At 58.7% G+C, this 18,167-nt stretch overlaps 1 protein-coding gene; it reads left to right on the top strand.

The window, feature by feature from the left end:
* The first annotated feature begins 629 nt into the window (after window positions 1–629).
* CHC_T00007998001 (hypothetical protein) lies at window positions 630–2,508 on the top strand. XM_005711649.1 is given in 2 exon segments: window positions 630–1,877; window positions 1,878–2,508. 1 exon segment carries the CDS (start codon window positions 630–632, stop codon window positions 1,875–1,877), a length of 1,248 nt encoding a protein of 415 aa, XP_005711706.1. The 3' UTR covers window positions 1,878–2,508.
* Window positions 2,509–18,167: the final 15,659 nt, after the last annotated feature.

Below are 18,167 nucleotides of genomic sequence, written 5' to 3'. Positions count from 1 at the left end.
GCCACCGCCGGCCGCCCGCTCTCTAGAGGATCGGGGGTCATCGGTGTTCCTGGAACCACAACGCCCTAATTACCTGAACATCCCAAATTGTGGGAAAATAGCATTTGACGGTGACGTCTTACATGCTTACTGTAGTAAGTAAATGCATCTCAACAAAATTATTAAAATGCACGAAACGGTAGCATTTAATATTTTCAGAGGTCAAAGAAGAGTTCATCCTCTCCTACATGGATTTTGTGATAGTGCAAGACAACATGGAGAGAGAATCAAAGAGGACGGGAGTAGTATAAATACAGAGGGAGTCGAAGCAGACTACCGGCCAAGATAAGCGAAAAACAAAAACGAAGCCACGACAATAAAAAGCGCGATTCCCCTCATTCGCCCGGTCCTGCCGGTTAACCTTTATTGTTCCCCCCTTTTCTTTTATTTTTTTGCGATAGCCCCCGATCATCCCGCACGGGTATCACTTTGCCTGTCTTTCCGACAGCGACCCCCCCCCCCTTCCAGCCCTCACGGCTCCCCGTCCGCCCGCGACCTAGCGGCATACATACTGTAGGTGCACGCGAGGGCGCGATGCAAATTCATGAGTGCGCCCTAGACTGACTCCGACGTCCAAATCCAGCGCACGCATGAGGTCCTGCTCTTCCTTCTGCTACTTTTGCGTCACAGCCGTCTCCCTCCTTTCCGTAGCATGCGTGCAACACATCCTCACCGGCATCCAGTGGCCTCATCTCTGGCACGTCGACCCCGCCCGCTCCAACGCAACGTCGACACTTGCTCCGCATGACCCCGAGCAGCCCTTTCGCTTTGTAGAGGACGTTGCAGTTTTGGCGTGGCAGAACGTCACCTACCGATACCCCCGCTCTGTCTTTACAAACCTCGCATCCCGCGGAAACAACGATGAACTGGGCGTTGTCGCCGGCGTTTTGTCGGCCAACAAAGTCGGCGTGTACCAGGAAAAGCGCGACTGGATACGGAGCACGTGGGCATACAACCGAACTGACGTCTTCTTCCTACTGGCTGGCGAATGGGAGACCGTCCAACAGGAGTTTCATACCCATGGCGATATTATGTGGATCGCGAAGGAGGAATCGTACACTCAGATTACCTGGAAGGTTCAAACCTTCTTCAGCGCCATCCACAAGCACATCGCAAACTGCCGTCACGTTCTTAAGACGGATGACGACTCATACGTCAACATGGGTGAGATTCAGCGCATATCGAGGGCAGAGCATCGCAGAGCGGACTATGTCGGCCTTTGTATGCATGGTATGGGGCAAGCTGATAATCTCCTCGAAGAATATCCGACATACGCGAGCGGCGGGGGCTACATGCTTTCCCAGAGCCTGGTAGCCTGTGTTGCTGACGCTGTGTCGAAATCCCTCGCCATCATTACGGAGGATGCCTTCTCCGGCGTTCTGGCCCGAGCCTGTGGCGCCAACTGCACGACGGAAAAGAGGATCTATCCATGGCGGAATGAAAACGACGTCTTTCATGAGAGGAAAGATTTTCTCATTCAACACGGCGTGTACGAAAAGGAGGAGATGATGTATCTGCACGGCTTGACTTGCAGCGGAAACCACAGCGCGCAAGAGACAAGCTGCGGCCCGGGCAGCGAGACGGCCAAACATCTAACGAACACGACAAGCTGCGGCGGTCACAGGGCCCCCGCCTGTGGAGAGTGTCCGCAGGGTCACGGAGATTTGTGGTGCCACGCTGACTGTCAGTGGTGCGAACACGGTGCGACGCGCAATTCCACTTCCACTTCGACGCGTGCACTTTCGGAAGCCGACCAGTGCGTTCCTGTGCTCGACACATGCGAAACCCGCCAAGAAAAAGGAGGGCAGCAAGGAAACCCCGCCAATAGAAGAAGATAGCAAGGAGGCCGTCTCGTGCGGCGCTTACTTTTCTCAGATCTGCGAAAAGTGCCCACAGGGGAACAGGGAAAAGTGGTGCAACGGCGAGTGCCACTGATGCAAGGATGGCGGTGCGGAAGCCGTGACGAACCGTACATGTAACAAATGCGTTTCGAGGCTGGACGCGTACAAGACGACGGAGGACGATCGATAGCGCGAAGGCCGTGCGCCAGGCTTCCATCTGTGCGTGCCGGCTGTAGAAGTGTGGCACATGACGCGGTCTCAGCCGAGCAGGACCACGGGAATGGCTTGCAAGCCAAGGCTTGAAGCCTCATTCAACAGCTATTAACGTCGGTGTCGAATCTATACTTATCGGGCGCGTTTCCCTCATTGCCCAAACCACCCCCCTGAGCACTGCACAAGCAATGTGCGGGGGATTGTTTAAAATAGAGCCTGGACACGCACTAAAGGGACAGCCAGTGGGGGCATCGACACTTCCGCTTGTACAGTACCTCCATAGCCCCCCAATTTGGGCCCCCCCCCCCCAATTTGGTCCCATATTCCTTCAAAGGCTTTTATGTCGCGTGTGCGCCTTCTACAGGTGACGCAAACCACACTATATTAAAGGTGAGGACTAGAGCTTTCCAACGCATTGAGCCAATGCCGGCTTCTCCCGCGGAAACATGCATTTTGAGCACCGGAAAAGGGCGCGTTTTCGGAGAAGACCCCAACTCAGCGTAACAAAATTTTCTTTGAGGGACTATGATGAGCTCTAAGGCCTTGGAGAGCTCCAAGGCCTTAGAGCTCCTCACAGTCGCTTTAGAGAAATGCGCGGATCGATGAGGGCGGAGACCAGGGCATCGAAAGAGAGAGATGTTCGCGATGAAGGCATAAAGGCGGCTCGAGAGGAATTTGTCCAGCTCGTTGCTAGTGGGGCTACGAAAGCTTTTTCCCTATCGAGAACCGGTGTGTCGCGGTCTACTGGGACTAGAATTATACAGCGAAAGCGGCCGGACGAACAGCGTCTGTTGGCTTTCTGTCTGCGCCCACAGGCGTTGAAGCTGCGGCAGCACACAACGCAGCGAACACACTTGCGGCCCTTTTTAACAGCTAAAAAATTTGCATAAAATCGCGGGACCAAATTGGGGAGTTATCCCGAACCGGCCTCTGGGCCAAACAGGCTCGAACAGCCCGATGGTACGTCGCAAAAGGTCTCCAACCATGGCCAATGTAGGCTTGTTTGAAAGCTCTCATTCAGGTCTATCATGAGACATATTTGCAGAGTTTTGGAAGCTATTTTGATGCATTTACAGTCATTTTCCTGAAAAGGAGACCAAATTGGGGGGCTATGGAGGTACCAGGGGTACGGTAGGTGTACTTGGCTAACGTTGATAAAAATACCACTTGACGCAACAGTCTTATCCTTGCATCATTCCTTGATGACGTGGAGACGCGAGGTTTGTGTACAGTGTATTCATCGCATAGGATTAGATGTTGGATTTCTGATTCCAGCGAGCGAAGAGAACAGGAAAGCGGTTGTTCCGTCGACATGGAGCGCGCTGACGACATGTCTGCCAGAATGCAGAAGCTACATTTCTCCACTGTAGAGAGTTCATTGCATATGAGCACAACATGGGGGCGAATAGAAACGATAGAAACGGGAGAAACGGGATAGAATGGGATAGAACATTCAGAGTTGACGGAAGGGTACATTCCAACATGGCCACAGACGGACTTCCCGTTTTGATAGTGCAGCGAGGGAGCGAGAGAGTCTTTAACTGTTTTCTAGAATCAGTGCCACTTCCCCAATTTCTACTCTTTTGGAGTGCAGTGGACCTCCATAGCTGCATCTACGTTTACCGCTCTATCACGGGACGCCACCCGTGCCTCGGATTCTATCACATGCACAGAGGCTCAATGTATGTTGCAATTGTGCATATCACTTGTGCATTGAGGTGACCATACCAACGCATGTGGCAACGCTCTATGTATACGAGACCATGGGGGTCATCGTACAGAGATATGCCAGCAAGCCGACAGCAATATAACAGGCACACATGACACGTATACCACACATTTAAAATATTTCAAGACTTTATAGTATAATACGATAATACAGTATTATTATTGCCGGATCAACGTTTCCCCAAAGGCATACCGCCTTTAACTGCACGCAAATGGGCATCTCGGGCCGAATGGCCGACCGGGTTTCACTGCAGTGGGCACCGTAGGACAGCGTTTGCACAGAGCACACATCCGACGTAAATTTAGACAGGTGCCATTGTGAGTCGTTGATGTTGGGGATTTTTGATAAGATCACCAAGAACTAGCTACTGTAGTTTCTATCTGACCGGGACTTGTTCTCATATGATTACGGCGATGACCTCATGCGAGGACAGCTTTATATATATATATATATACTCGGGGGGGTCCCCCTAATCTGAACGATATCAAACATTTTAATAATAAAATACGAAGGAAACGTTCCACGACCTCGCCTTTCCAACTCATACATCGCAGAAAAGAACTGCGCCAGATCCAGTTCCAGCGTCACGCCGATTTACTCGTCAGTGATATTTACATTGAGTCCCCCTCGCACCAAGTTCACCTTCAATCAGAGGCAAGATACCACTCTGTCTTGAACGCAGAGTCATAACCGGAAGCCACAATTTTTAACTGAAATTTTCCATCTCAACTGACGAGATTAAACCGTTACATTTATTTTTCATTGATGCAAAGAAGAACAAGACTCGGTCGCCACCTTGCATTCAAGCTGGCGCCTCACCGCTAAGCTCCGACGCACTTTCAGTGTTCTTGGCATCACGTTCGGATCCCCGTACCTTTTCACTCGAAACCAAAGCTTCCTTTGCTCAAACTTGACCCGCTCTCGGCGCACTCTCTCCACGGCGAGCGCTTCACGAGCACTTTTATCTGCAGCATAAAGAAGTTTTCGCGCATGCGTACTGCGTTTCCTCTCCTCCTGTTCTTTGACGAGCTTCATCGCCTCTTGACTGCATAGATTCAGCCCCTTAGATGTGTCCAAATAGCCACACTTTAAAACTTTTGGTCTCAAACCGATGCCCTGAGCCTGTGTCTTCCGTTTTAGCTCAAGAATTTCCTCCATTTCTTTCACTGATAAAATGCGGGACGCGTCTTCGAAACTGTACGGTCGTGGGGTTCTTAACAGTCTGTGAGAATCTACAGGCCACAAACCGGCCTTTTCAAAAGCAGAGATTATATTCGCACGTGTGAACGACGCCTCGTACGCCTCACGCATCAGTTTGAGGAAGTCAAACTTGTCCAGCTCACTCGCGGTTACTGTAGTCGACGTAGCGCAAATTTCCTTGTTTAGATGGTGCTTAAATGGTCCAAATAGCCCAACATCCAGCGGTTGTGTAGACCCGTGTGGTACAACTCTCCTCAAACCCTAGCGGGCGAGAGGCTGGGAGGATGAGCCGAGGGAGCTCGCGACGCGAGACGCGCGGCGCGCGGTTACCGAACGGTCGGACTTGCGAAAAGGGAGTGGCACACTGGCCGGTTACGCGCAGTCGTCCCGAGGTGCTAGATCGGAGACGACCGGTAACGGGTTAGAAGCCAACGCGCGAGAGAATACCGAAACGGCAGTACGTAGGCGCGAAAGGGAGGGGGGCAAGTCTGCCCCCCGTGTTTACTGCGAGGACGGTGTCCAGGTCTTAACCCCTCAGAGGGACGCCCGGGACACCTGTCCAATACAGTACCTGTCACTTACTGTGGACCAGGTACTGTACGCGATTGAAAATCTAGCGCCGTCATTACACCACCGCACGGATCCTCACACTACGCGCTTGCATTACACTGCGCGCGCATTATCCCCACACGGTTCCTTACACTACACGTGTACCCAAGCGTACACCTGTCACTTGCTGCGCCCGTTCGGTAATCATACGTATTACACGTGGGCCACGGTGCCCCGTGCCCGCTGCGCGTGGCCGCTCCTACTGTACACCGACCGCGGATCGGTCGTTGTACCACAGACCCCCTTCCTTATCTGTCGCCACATCCTCGTGGCGACCACATTTTCTTCCCAGCGGTCCCCTCGATCTCTTCCACAACCTGTGCGTGCGATGACCGGACGGAAGCCTCTTCGCGCGGACGAGCACGCCTCGTGGCTCTTCACCGACCTGACGGTATATAAGTCGGGTATATCGTCCGATTCGGATAGCGCAGCTTCTGTCTCCTCCCACGCGAACCCCCCAGAACCACCAACTCCAACACAGCACTCCCCCACACTTCACCAACACTCCTCCATTCCTTCCCCAGACGACGACATTCCTTTATCCCAACTCTTCCCACGACCGACCATGGACCACAGCAACACCCCCGTGGACGCGCTTCCGATCGGTGCGCCGTCGAGCCCCGGGAGGGCTCCGGCGTTACCCGGGTCGACTCCCGCGTTTCAGCCGCAGCGCGCTCGCCGCGGCGGAACAGAGTCGACCACCAATTTGGCCGAGCCCGCGACGCGCTCGCGAGCTGATGCGTCCGATCCGGTCGCTGCGCCACCGATAGAAGAACGACCGACCTGGCCCTCGCCGCTGCCCTCCGAGGGTGTGGCTCCAAGGACGGTTGAGGCGGGTCCGGCGTACCCCGCGGTACTACCCCCGCCTCCCATGTCGCCGCTGCCTGCCGCGGGCACGGCGTCGCCAAGAGCCGATTTCGGTACTGTGCGCGAGACGATGGCACCGCCGGCTGTCCTGCTCTCGCCGCGAGCCGAGCGGGGGTCGGCGCTATCGCTCGGGCGGGCCTTCACGACCCCCAGCGCGCCGAATTGGCTGAGAAGTGGCGTCAAGTCCGTCCGGTCGCTGCTGCCCGGGTCCTCGATGGACCACCGGCGGCGGCGAGCCCGGCGACGCGCTTCCGGTCGCAAGCCCCCGATGACGGTCGACGAATACGTGCGGCGCCGCCTCTTGGACTCGGCGCGATTCCAGGCAGTCCCTGCGAATCATGCCATCGTGACTCCGTCCGGGCGGGGTAGCGTGGCGCAGCAGAATCGGGCGGGCGCTTGGCAGGCCCGATGGCGACACGTGCCGTGCCGTACACCCGCCGCGGGTGGCAGCGACTTGCTCTACGTCCGGTGCGGTGGCGAGGAGCGGTACCACGTCACGCTCCTCAACCTATTCGGTCGGTACAGGCGCTACGATGGCGTCGTGCCGGACATCCGCTTGGTGGCCTTCCCGCGCCCTTTCGACAACTGGTACAGCATCGCGGACCGCGGCCGGTGGGGCGAGGACGCTGCGCGGGAGAGTCGGCTGCGCTGGCGCCGTGCAGATGACTTCTCCTATATGTGGCACAACACCGAGTTTTTCTCGGTGCCCAGCGCAGCGCGGCGAGGCCTGTATCCTTCGCTCCCTCCGGACTGGCCGGACCTCGAGGCACCGGAGCACCTTTGCGTGCCGACGCCGAGTGCGATGGCCTACGTCGCGGCGCATTGGTTGCCACGCGGTCGAGCGGAGTCAACCGAAACGGAACGTACGCGCACGCTTGTGCGCGCGATCGTCTTGTCCGAATGGGCGGTGCTCGCGTTGTTGTGCTTCCTTCGGGCTGCCCGCGAGGGGTTGCCGTTCTTCACGAGGTGCCCCGACCCCCGGTTGGCTGCGAGGCGAGACGAGCCGCTCGGTGAGCGCGGCGTGCTCTTCCGCCTCTCGGTGGGGCTGATTGCCCTCATCCGTTCGGTCGGCGTCAAGGAAATCCTCGACGGTACCGCGTACGACGCGGCGCGCGCGGAACAGCTACTGACCTTCACGGCAAGCCTGGACTGGACCGGCCGGCCGGGCTTCGTATGGTTCAGCTGGGCCCGCGGCTGCGCGTTAGACATGCCGCCTTGGGTCAGCGACGAAGCGGGCGCGGTCGGCGACGACGCAGCATACGGAACCGTTGAAGCGGAAGGCCTTTACGAGGCACCGGCCGATGACAGTGGTGGGTCCTCGCTCGCGATCGCTGCCGATACGGTGGCGCCTGTCGCTACGCCCGCGCTACCCGCTCCCGGAGGGTCCACTCGTGTGGGCTCCATCCAGAGCGACTCGCCAAAGGGGGTCGCTCAGGAGCGGCGCGACTTAAGGCGTCCGGTCGGTGAGGCGGGATTTTCGGACCCACCCCCGGTCACTCAGCATATAAGCGCGGTGACCGGGGCCGAAACCGTATCGCGACCAGCAACGATGCCGAAACCTCCCACAAGTCAACCGCTCGGTCGAGTTCCCCCGGAGCGCCTCCGGGAGGAGGCCGCGCTCGCGGCGCTGCAGTACGCTTGCTCCTTTGAGGGGGCGGACGCCCCCTCCTCGGTCGAGGCGGCGCTACTGCAGGCGCGAGATTGGATGCTCCGGGTTCGGCAGCTCGAGAAGACCGTCGCGGTGTTACAGGAATCCTCTGCCGCGGCGACGCGCGAGCGTGCCGAGCATCACGCAAAGTTGCGCTCCGTACAGGACGTCCTTGCGGTGGTGAGCCAACGCCTGGCGGCGCCCCCGATGTCTTCGTCGACAGTCGGGGCCTCGCGCCCCGCGCCCGACGACGTCGAACCGGCGCCCTCGGCGAAGCGCTCGCGCCACTTCTAGACACCGGCTTGCCGAGCGTCTCCTCCCTTACGTAGTACAGTAGGGGCATTGCCCGGATTAAACGAAACCGATTATCGGTGCTCTTCTTCCTCGCCAACTTGCGCAATTAAATCGTACTTCGGGCTACGCTTCCCCCCCTCCTAAGGTAAATAAAAATCGTAGCCCGGTTCCGCGAACGGTATTGCACGCGCGCGGGCGAGACGGAGCCGATGGCACCGACACTGGAAAACCGCAAATCGGACGGCTTTGGGCCGGAAACCATCGATGGACGTCGCCCCCTTGTCGGTTCGATCCTGTAGCGGTGCGCGTGCGAACACGAGCGTCCGAGCGGTTCGGTGTGAAGCCGCGAAGCGTCGCGTTATGCCTGCGTAGGTTCTCCGCGTTGGCGCGTGCGCCAATACCGATCGATAAACGGTTGCGGGAGCCCATCGGCGGGCTCATAGGTGTCGTCGGAAGCGGTATATCCATACCAGCGGACCTTGTACTGGATCCCGCCCCGCGCGGTACGGTGTCCGACGATGCGGTCAACGACGTACTCCGCGCTCGGGGCGGCTGCGGGGACTTCCGATTCGGTCGACGCTGCGGGGGTGACGATATCCCCCGGCCCGCGTGGCATCTTCGTCACGCGGTCGATGCTCACGCGATTCTCCACGCCGTCCTGTTCGATCAGGACCGTGGTGTCCGTAACGGAGCGCACGCGAAATGTACCCTCTGTCTTGGGTAGAAGCTTGACAGAGAGGTCGTCCGTATCGGTCGGACTTCGCGCACGCGTGCGGCGCTCGACGCTTGTCAACGGACGTGGCGGGCGGTCCACGTACACGAAGTCGCCCGCCTTGACGACCGGCCGAAAGCGGACCTTCTTGTCGAAATTGTCCTTGTACCGCTTTTGCGAAGCGGTAAGTTTCGTCCGTGCGCGGTCGAGAGCGTCGCGGAGCTTGCGCAGCGTGGCCCTCTTGTACTGTACCGGGGTACGCCGGTCCTCTAGATGGGTCCCCGCGCCCTGCGGTACAGTTCCGGGAAGGATCAATCCAGACGGTGGCCGCGTCAACACCAGGTCGAACGGAGTGGTCTCCGTCGACCGGTGGACCTGCGTATTGTACGCGAAGGTCAGCGGTTGCACGTAGTCGTCCCAATCGCGCTGGTGCTCCTCCACGTAATGTCGGAGACGTTGCACCAGCGTGCGATTGAACCGTTCGGTTTGCCCATTCGTCTGGGGGTGGTAGGCCGTCGTGAGATAATGCCTCACCCCCAGGAGGGCGCATACCGCATCGAAGAATTTAGCAGCGAACTGCGGACCGTTATCGGTGAGTACGTAGCGCGGCGCTCCGTAGACGTAGACCCAGTTGTCTAGGAACGCATTAGCGACGACCGAAGCGGTGGTAATCCGTAGCGGTTTGCTGCGCGTAAGCTTGGAAAACCGATCGGTAATAACCAGCACGTGTTGGTTCCCGTGCGCGGTCTTGGGCAGCGGGCCCAGGAGGTCCATCGCGACAAACTCCATGGGGCCCGCCGCGGGGAACAGCTTGAGATCCTTCTGGTTCTTGACAGGGGTCCCGCGGGTAGCAGCGCACGACGCACAGTTCCGTACGGTCGCAAACGCATCGTTGGCCATGTGTGGCCAGTAGTACTCCCTTCGCAGGGTGTAGTACATGCGCGTTCCCCCCGGATGACCGGCTAACCTCGGATGGTGTGCAAGGTACAGTACCCGGGGGCGTAACCGATTCGGTACCACGCGTTGTAGGGTCCCATCGAGCGGGGACTTCCTTACAAGGAAACCGTAGCGGTCGACGTCAAACTTAGAATTAGGCTCTCCGACCGTTTCGGCAGCGACGCGACAGAACGCGTCGTCCGCCTGCTCGCGTAGGAAATCCTCAACCGAGATGGACGCCACGTCGCGTTCCTCGGGAGTTACCGCGAGCGCGTGAAATCCGTCCGGGCGGTCTTGTGTCGGGTCCCAGTGCACCTTGTCCAGGAGGGGCTCGCTGCCTTCCTGCGACTGGACAACGAAGCACGGGACCTCGTCATCGACCGGAGCGGTGTCACCGCCGTCGGTGCGTAGGCGCGAGACGCCGTCCGCGAGTTGGTGCTTGACGCCCGGGCGGTACTGTACGTCGTAGTCGTACTCCGCCAAGCGTAGGCGCCAGCGTGCGAGCCGCCCGGAACTGTCCGCCAGATTGAGGACCCAGCGCAGGGCCTCATGATCTGTGCGGAGATTAAACGTGCTTCCGTACAGGTACGGCCGTAGCGTGAGAATGCTCCACACTACGGCCAAGCATTCCTTCTCGGTGGTCGTATAGTTGCGTTCCGCGTCTGTTAGCGCGCGGCTCCAGTATCCGATCGGTCGGCGACACCCGTCGGGCTGCTCCTGTAAAGGGCGCAGCCCACTTGGTGTCCGCACGCGTCGGTGTCCAGCGTGTACTTCTGACCGTAACGGGGCAACGCGAGAATTGGCGGTGACACGAGGCGCTTCTTCAGCGCCTCAAATGTTTCGTATTCCGCATCGGATAGGACCCCGAACTCGAAGGGCTGATTTTTGCCGGTCTTCCGATTAAGCGGTGCGGCGATCTTCGCGAAGCCCTTGACGAATCTCCTGTAGACATTACACATACCGAGAAAGGACCGTAGCTCCGTTTGGTTAGTTGGCGCGCGCGCCCGCTCGATCGCGACAACGTTGCGACGCTCGACCTCCAGCCGTCCCGGTCGGATAACATGACCCAGGTAGGTAACCGACGTATCGAAAAACGCGCACTTCGATAGTTTTAGCGATACGCCGGCGTCTTGTAGCAAGCGTAGTACCTCGCGCACGTGTTCCATATGTTCCGTAACGGTTCGCGAGTAGACAATGACGTCATCAAGGTAGACCAACGCGGTCTCCCATTTCACGCGGGACAGGATGATGTCGACCGCTCGTTGAAATGTCGCGGGCGCGTTTTTGAGACCGAACGGCATGCGTAGAAAGCGGTAGAGGCCCGAATGCGACGCGAACGTTGTTTTATCGCGGTCCTCCTCGGCGATTTCCACCTGCCAATACCCGCTATTACAGTCTAGCGTGGTAAAGACAGTGGCATCGCCGAGCGAGTCGATACATTCGTCCATGCGCGGTAGTGGGTAGGAGTCGCGAACCGTAACGGCGTTTAGCTTGCGGTAGTCCACGCAGAACCGCATGGTCCCGTCCTTTTTAGGGACGAAGACCACGGGGCTCGCCCACTCAGCCGATGTCGGTTCGATGACTCCCGCGCGCAGCATGCGGTCGACTTCCTTCTTCTCCTTCTCGCGCGCGATGGGTCCGGCTCGGTAGGGTGCTTGGTAGATCGGCTTCGCACCGGGCTTCAGCTCGATGCGATGCTTCGTAGCATCGATCTTACCCAAGTGGCCGGACCACATGTCCTTGAACTCGGACAGCATGTCCATAATTTCCGACCGGACGGTACTGTCTTCTGCACCAATATGGACGTCTTCTTCCCACGAGCGGGTCTTCTCCGCGTCCGTATCGGTCCGCTCATCCGCGTTAGCGGGATTGCCACTGTGGGCGTCGTCCGTTTCCGGTTCTTCGCGTCGCGCGCCTCCTCCCGAGGCGGTGGTGGATTTAATTTTGCCATCGTCCGTAACGGGTCCTTCTCGTCGCGCACATTCCCCTGCGGGTGAGAAATTAATCCTGCCTTCGTCCGTAGCGGATTCTTTGCGACGCGCGTATCCTTCCGTAGCGGTGGAGGATTGTCTTCTGCTCTCGTCCGTAACTGGTTGTTCGCGTCGCGCTTGTTCCTCCGTAGCGGTCGAGGAATTATTTTTGTTCCCTCCCCCTTCCTTAGCGTCGGCCTCTCCGGGGACCGGCACGCCAAGTGTCAGGATGTGTGTGGGGGATGGCAACGCGAGACCGACAACGGTATGCTTGGGGACGTGGGCCGCGCGGCTTCCGAAGTTGCTAACAAGCACCGTAAACGGCTCGCCCGGGAAGAGGTCCATGACCCCCTGGGCCATCAGGCATAAATTCTTATGCGCCGTTTTGGGGTGGTTTTGCAGGAAGCAAAGCCCCCCAACCGGTGTTGCGACGCGTACCATCGCTTGGGTCATCGGGGGTATCGTGACCCCTGTGGGATAAAACCTCTCCGCCCTGGGTTGGGTGAGAGGCGGAGGCTTGAGCGAGGGAGCACGCGGCGTGGACGCGACGCGCTAATAGAACCGAGCGGACGAGCTCGCGAAAAGGGAGTGGCTCACTGGCCGGTTACGCGCAGTCGCCCCGTGGTGCGTAAACGGGAGCGACCGGTAACGGGTTAGAAGCCAGCGCGCGCGGCGGACAACCGAAACGGACGTACGTAGGCGCAAAAGGGACGGGGGCGAGCTTGCCCCAGTTTACTGGTGGGGACGGGTGTCAGGTCTTAACCCCTCAGAGGGACGCCTCGGACACCTGTCCCAGTATACAGTACCTGCCGCCTAGTGCGTACCAGGTACTGTACGCCATTAAAAAACTAGCGCCTCAATTCCTAATTACCGCGCGGACGCTGCAGCTACACGTGTGTACTACTGTACACACGCGCTGCTTACAGACTACCGCACGGATGCCACGTGTGCTAGCGTACACGCGTCATACTGGTAGACTACCGCTTGGCCGACACGTGCACTACTGTACACGTACGCCAGATTACGACCGCTCGGCACGCGCGCGCTCCCTACACGTGGGCACACCCGCCCACGTGTCCACCGTGCACGGCCGCACTGTTAATAATCTCCCCGCGCGCGCGTCCGTCGTTATACTACAACCCCCTTGACCACGCGAATTTTCCGTGACGGTACGTTCGTCGGGAACTGCGCGCGCTTCCGGTCGGCCGAATTTTCCTCCTGCGGGAGCTGCTGCGACGGTCCCCTCGAGGCCATGTTGCGGTCGTGCCTCGAGGGTGTGACTCCCGTCAGCGCTACGGACGGCGCATGATGGAACAGCACCTTCCTCTGCGGTGGCAGGATCGCCTTCACGTGGCGATCCAGGAACGTGGTTCCGAGGATACAGTCCACCGCGAGGTTGGTGACGACCAAGAACGGCACGCGCGCGACGAACTCACCAATCCGGACGTACAGTTTGAGCTCGCCGAGGGCCTTCATCGACCTATTCGAAGCGTCGATGTGCGGCGGGCTCCGCGCGGACTGGATGGCAGCGCGCCACGGTTCTGCCACACAGCGTAGGTGGATTAGATTCGGGCCGGCGCCCGAATCTAGAACCGGCGTGATGGCGCGCATCATCGCGCGTCGTTGTCCGACCGTTGCGGTGACCTTATAATTTTGCTTCTTGAAGAAGCAAATTGCCGCTTCGTCCGCTCGGCTCTGCGATGGCGCGCGTACCGAAGCGGTCGACGGGGTGCCTTGTTTATTGAGGCTTGGCACGGGGAGGATCGTCGACGCCTCTACGCGTCCTCCCCGGCTTCCCCCGTCAACCCAAGGTCCTCGGGCCCCTCGTCCGTCAGCGGTAGCGCGGGTTCTTCCGATTGGACGGCCTCGCGCGGCTCGACCACGTTGATGCCCGTGGGAGCCTGCGCACGCGAATTTCGCCACGCGGTCGGCGGTTGGCGCTCGAACGGCGAACCCGGGCGGAGACCTTGACGGATCCGAAGCTTTTGGTAATTGGCCTCGCGGGCCTGCAAAAGCTTCGAACGCAGCGCGCTGTCCGCCACCACAGGACATTGCTCCTGTCGGTGGGTCAGGTCCAGACAGAACCGACACGGCGGGGGTCCAGGTAATCCTTGGTTGAAGAACCGGACCCGCTGGTTCTGTACTGGCCTTCCGTACGGATGTGCGCGCGCGTTACCGTGTTGGGCGGGCGCCATCGGCGCGCCCGCCGGGGACGAGGCAGGTGACGGATGGTAGCTAGTCGGCGGCGAGCTAAGCGAGCTCGGCGTCGCCGACTGGTCCGTCACCGCCAGTATCTCCTCCGTTTCGGTTCCGCGTGCTGTCGGGAGTTCAGACAGGGACTCGACCGACAGCACGGGCCTTGTCCGCGCGTTGCGCGTGAATCTTCTCACCGAGTCGGACGGTGCTTGAGGCGACGCGAAGGAGGTCGCCTGTCTTCGAGCCGAGCGGTGCGTCTCGCCTATCGCTTGCGCGTAGCGTGCCACAGCTTGGTAGTCCACGCCCGGATGCGTCGCGAGATAATTCCGCACCTGCGCGCACGTCGCTGGCAGAAGTCCCTCAACAAAAAGGGACTTCAGGCGCCTGTCCGAAAATACGGTTCCGCAGCGCAACGCCTTGTCCCACAACTGGTTACTGTACACCTCCTCCGTCATATTAGAGCTCTGACGGAAGGAGGTGACATCACCGACCGCTTCGGAAATAACTTCGTCGGTCGCGTACGTGCGCAATAAAAAGTTAATAACTTCCGCGTAGGTTTCGAGCATATCGCGCTGCTCCGCATCGACCGCCATGGTGTTCCCGTGTAGCCTGGACTGGAGCAAGGCGTGAGCCTGCCCAGTCAAATAGAACTGGAAACACCACACGGCCGCGCCTTCGCTGACCCCATTGTGGTCGCAGGCCATCTTGAAGCGCGCGAGGAATCCTAGCACCGCGATTGGATCTTGACCACCGAATGTGTGGGTTTTCAGCTGGACGTCCAACTTCTTCCGATATCGGTTAACTCGCCGCGCGGTACTCGCGTCGTAGCGCGCGCTGCGATTTTCCAGCCTATACGTGCGGTAGTCGACGGCCTTGGTGAACAGGTCGTTCAGCGGCCTGATCACCGGCAACCGTTTCGGATCCCGCCTCGGGGCAGACCGGCGGTCCCTGCCACTGCGATGGCGGTCTCCTTCTCCGCCGGGGCTACTGTAGCCCTCCGGATCGGAGTCTTCTCGCCGGAACCGACGTCGGTCGCGCGCATTGCGGCCTCTGCGGTCGCTTCTGCGCGATCCGTCCGACTCGGTGTCCTCGTCATCGGAGGGGTATCCACCTCCTCCGGCATCGCGGTATCGCGTATAGCGTCCGTCGCGGTTATCATCGGAGGGGTAACCGACCCCTCCGGCATCGCGGTATCGCGCGTAGCGTCCGTCGCGGTTCTTGCGCGTCGCCCTGTGGCGACGTCTTGTGTCTTCTTCCTCGGAGGGGTTTTCTGTACCCTCCGAGGTGTAACCTTGAGCGCCGGGTGCGCTTCTTCTGCTCGACCGATACGGCTGTCGCTTTTCTGTCGCGAAGCGCCCCAGGCGGTTTTCTGTCCCGCGGGGACCAGCCGTATCGGCGAGTACGGGAGGGCCATTTTCTGTGGGCCCTCCTGTAGCACCATAAATTGGTGGGAGGTAAATGGTCTTACCCTCCGGGTGAGGGGCCATTGTACCGATCCCGGGTGCGGCGCCGATCGGTTCAGCGTGCGTTAGCGTAGGGTCCGGAGCGGTCGAGTCGCGCTGCTCGCGTGCGTCGACTCCTGCTCCGGCGAAGGTCGTGGCCAGACGATTGGCCACGGCGGAGCTGATCGCTCCCTTTAGAGCCGTACCGGACGGGGATTCTTCATCCACAGTGGTGAGCGCGGTCACCACCTCGCATTGGACTTGAGCGGGTAGAAGTTCGTCCAAAAGCGGTGGTATCGCGCTGCGTACGTGCGCGTCCACGAGCGCAGGCACCGTTCGGTCGAGGCATACGCGCGCTACCTGGGGGAGTTCCGTAGCGAGGAACTCCTCGACCCAGGCCTGGATGCGCGGCTGAATCGCGTCGACCATCCATTGGACGCGATTCTCAGTGCCTGCCGACCCGGCCGGCGTAACATCCGATGCGGACGCTCGCGTGCGGCCCGGTCGCGGTGGCGGTCGCAGCAGGGCTTCCGGGTTCTCCACCCGGGGGCGCGGCGCGCCACTGCCACTGCGGGTGCTCAGACGCCCGGAGGCGGAGTCTGCCCCTTGATCCGGTCGGTTCATCGTCGAATACGCTTCGCGATCGACGCGGTGATTTCTCAACCTTTTCCGTCCGTACGGTTCTGCGCAGAGCGGGCGTCAAGGCGCGCGGCTCTACCTCGAGAGTTGTACCCCTCCACAAGAGTACCAAAATGTGGTACAACTCTCCTCAAACCCTAGCGGGCGAGAGGCTCGGAGGATGAGCCGAGGGAGCTCGCGACGCGAGACGCGGGGCGCGCGGTTACCGAACGGTCGGACTTGCGAAAAGGGAGTGGCACACTGGCCGGTTACGCGCAGTCGTTCCGAGGTGCTAGATCGGAGACGACCGGTAACGGGTTAGAAGCCAACGCGCGAGAGAATACCGAAACGGCAGTACGTAGGCGCGAAAGGGAGGGGGGCAAGTCTGCCCCCCGTGTTTACTGCGAGGACGGTGTCCAGGTCTTAACCCCTCAGAGGGACGCCCGGGACACCTGTCCAATACAGTACCTGTCACTTACTGTGGACCAGGTACTGTACGCGATTGAAAATCTAGCGCCGTCATTACACCACCGCACGGATCCTCACACTACGCGCTTGCCTTACACTGCGCGCGCATTATCCCCACACGGTTCCTTACACTACACGTGTACCCAAGCGTACACCTGTCACTTGCTGCGCCCGTTCGGTAATCATACGTATTACACGTGGGCCACGGTGCCCCGTGCCCGCTGCGCGCGGCCGCTCCTACTGTACACCGACCGCGGATCGGTCGTTGTACCACAGCCGGCATAGCTGCTTCGGCATCAGGCCTCCTTGCTCCTTTATTTTTAATTGCCTCTGGGAAAAAAGTAATGTCAAGGTGGTCGGAGCCTTTCCAGGAAAAAGACGTCCCATGTCTGGATGGGTCATTGAACTGGCTCACGAAAACGGATTGGTGCCCGCCCTCCACTCGAATATCTGTGACTCCAAATGACTCAATTGATGGTGAAATCATCAAAGATGCACTGGAGCACGGGACAAAGTTCATTCGCAAGCATGTTTGCCCCGAAAAAAAAGTTGTGCTTATCTTGGACGGGCATGCGTCCCGTAACAGTCTAGAATGGCTGCAGTATGGTGCAGAAAACAACGTCGAAATCGTTCGCCTTCCTGCAAACACTAGTCATTTCTTGCAGCCCTGTGACCAGGCAATCAACCGTGTATTTCAGCAATCCATTCGAGCTGCACGCGATGAATTGCTGTCGAATTGCCATACTGGGTTTGCCAATGTTGCCTTCAAACTAAAACTAGCAGCAGCGGGACACAAAGCCATAACAAAACCAGTAATTGAGAAATCCTTCGTCACTGCTGGATGATGACTTGTGGACTACAGGTTTGTTTCTGCTGCGCAGAATAAAGAAAAAGGCCCTGGCACGCCATTTGATACGTTCTGCGGTCACTCTCCTCGGTCCGATACATTTGGCCTGCAGCAGTTGCATCAAATGAAGAGGAGAGAGGCAGATGGACGGCTTCTCAGACGCGTTCGGGAGATTTGTGACAAATCTTTTTCACCGTCGAGAGAACTTCCTGAAATTTCCTTGCTGACCACATCGAAATATTTCACTAATACTGTTTTGAAGGAACATAGTGGTCCCACGAGAACTCAAACGACGTCACCTTTGCCCAATTGGGCTCTTGTAGGTGGCAAAGAGGCGAAACATTTGACCGTAAAACATTTGCTCGAAGAGTTTGAGCAATGGAAAGCCAAAAAGGCTAGCGGGGGAGGAAACAGACTTACAGTTCGAAACAAGAAACAGGTGGGACATCCTGAGGGCATTGAAAAAGAGAATTGTGGAGTCGGTTGCGCAGTGAACCCGACATTTGTGCGTGAGGATCGATTTTCTTCGATTTGCGAA

Source organism: Chondrus crispus, genomic scaffold (assembly GCF_000350225.1).
Source record: "Chondrus crispus Stackhouse genomic scaffold, scaffold_90, whole genome shotgun sequence".
Taxonomy (NCBI): domain Eukaryota; phylum Rhodophyta; class Florideophyceae; order Gigartinales; family Gigartinaceae; genus Chondrus; species Chondrus crispus.
Note: the sequence above shows the minus strand (reverse complement) of the source record. Positions and strands in the feature narration are given on the sequence as shown.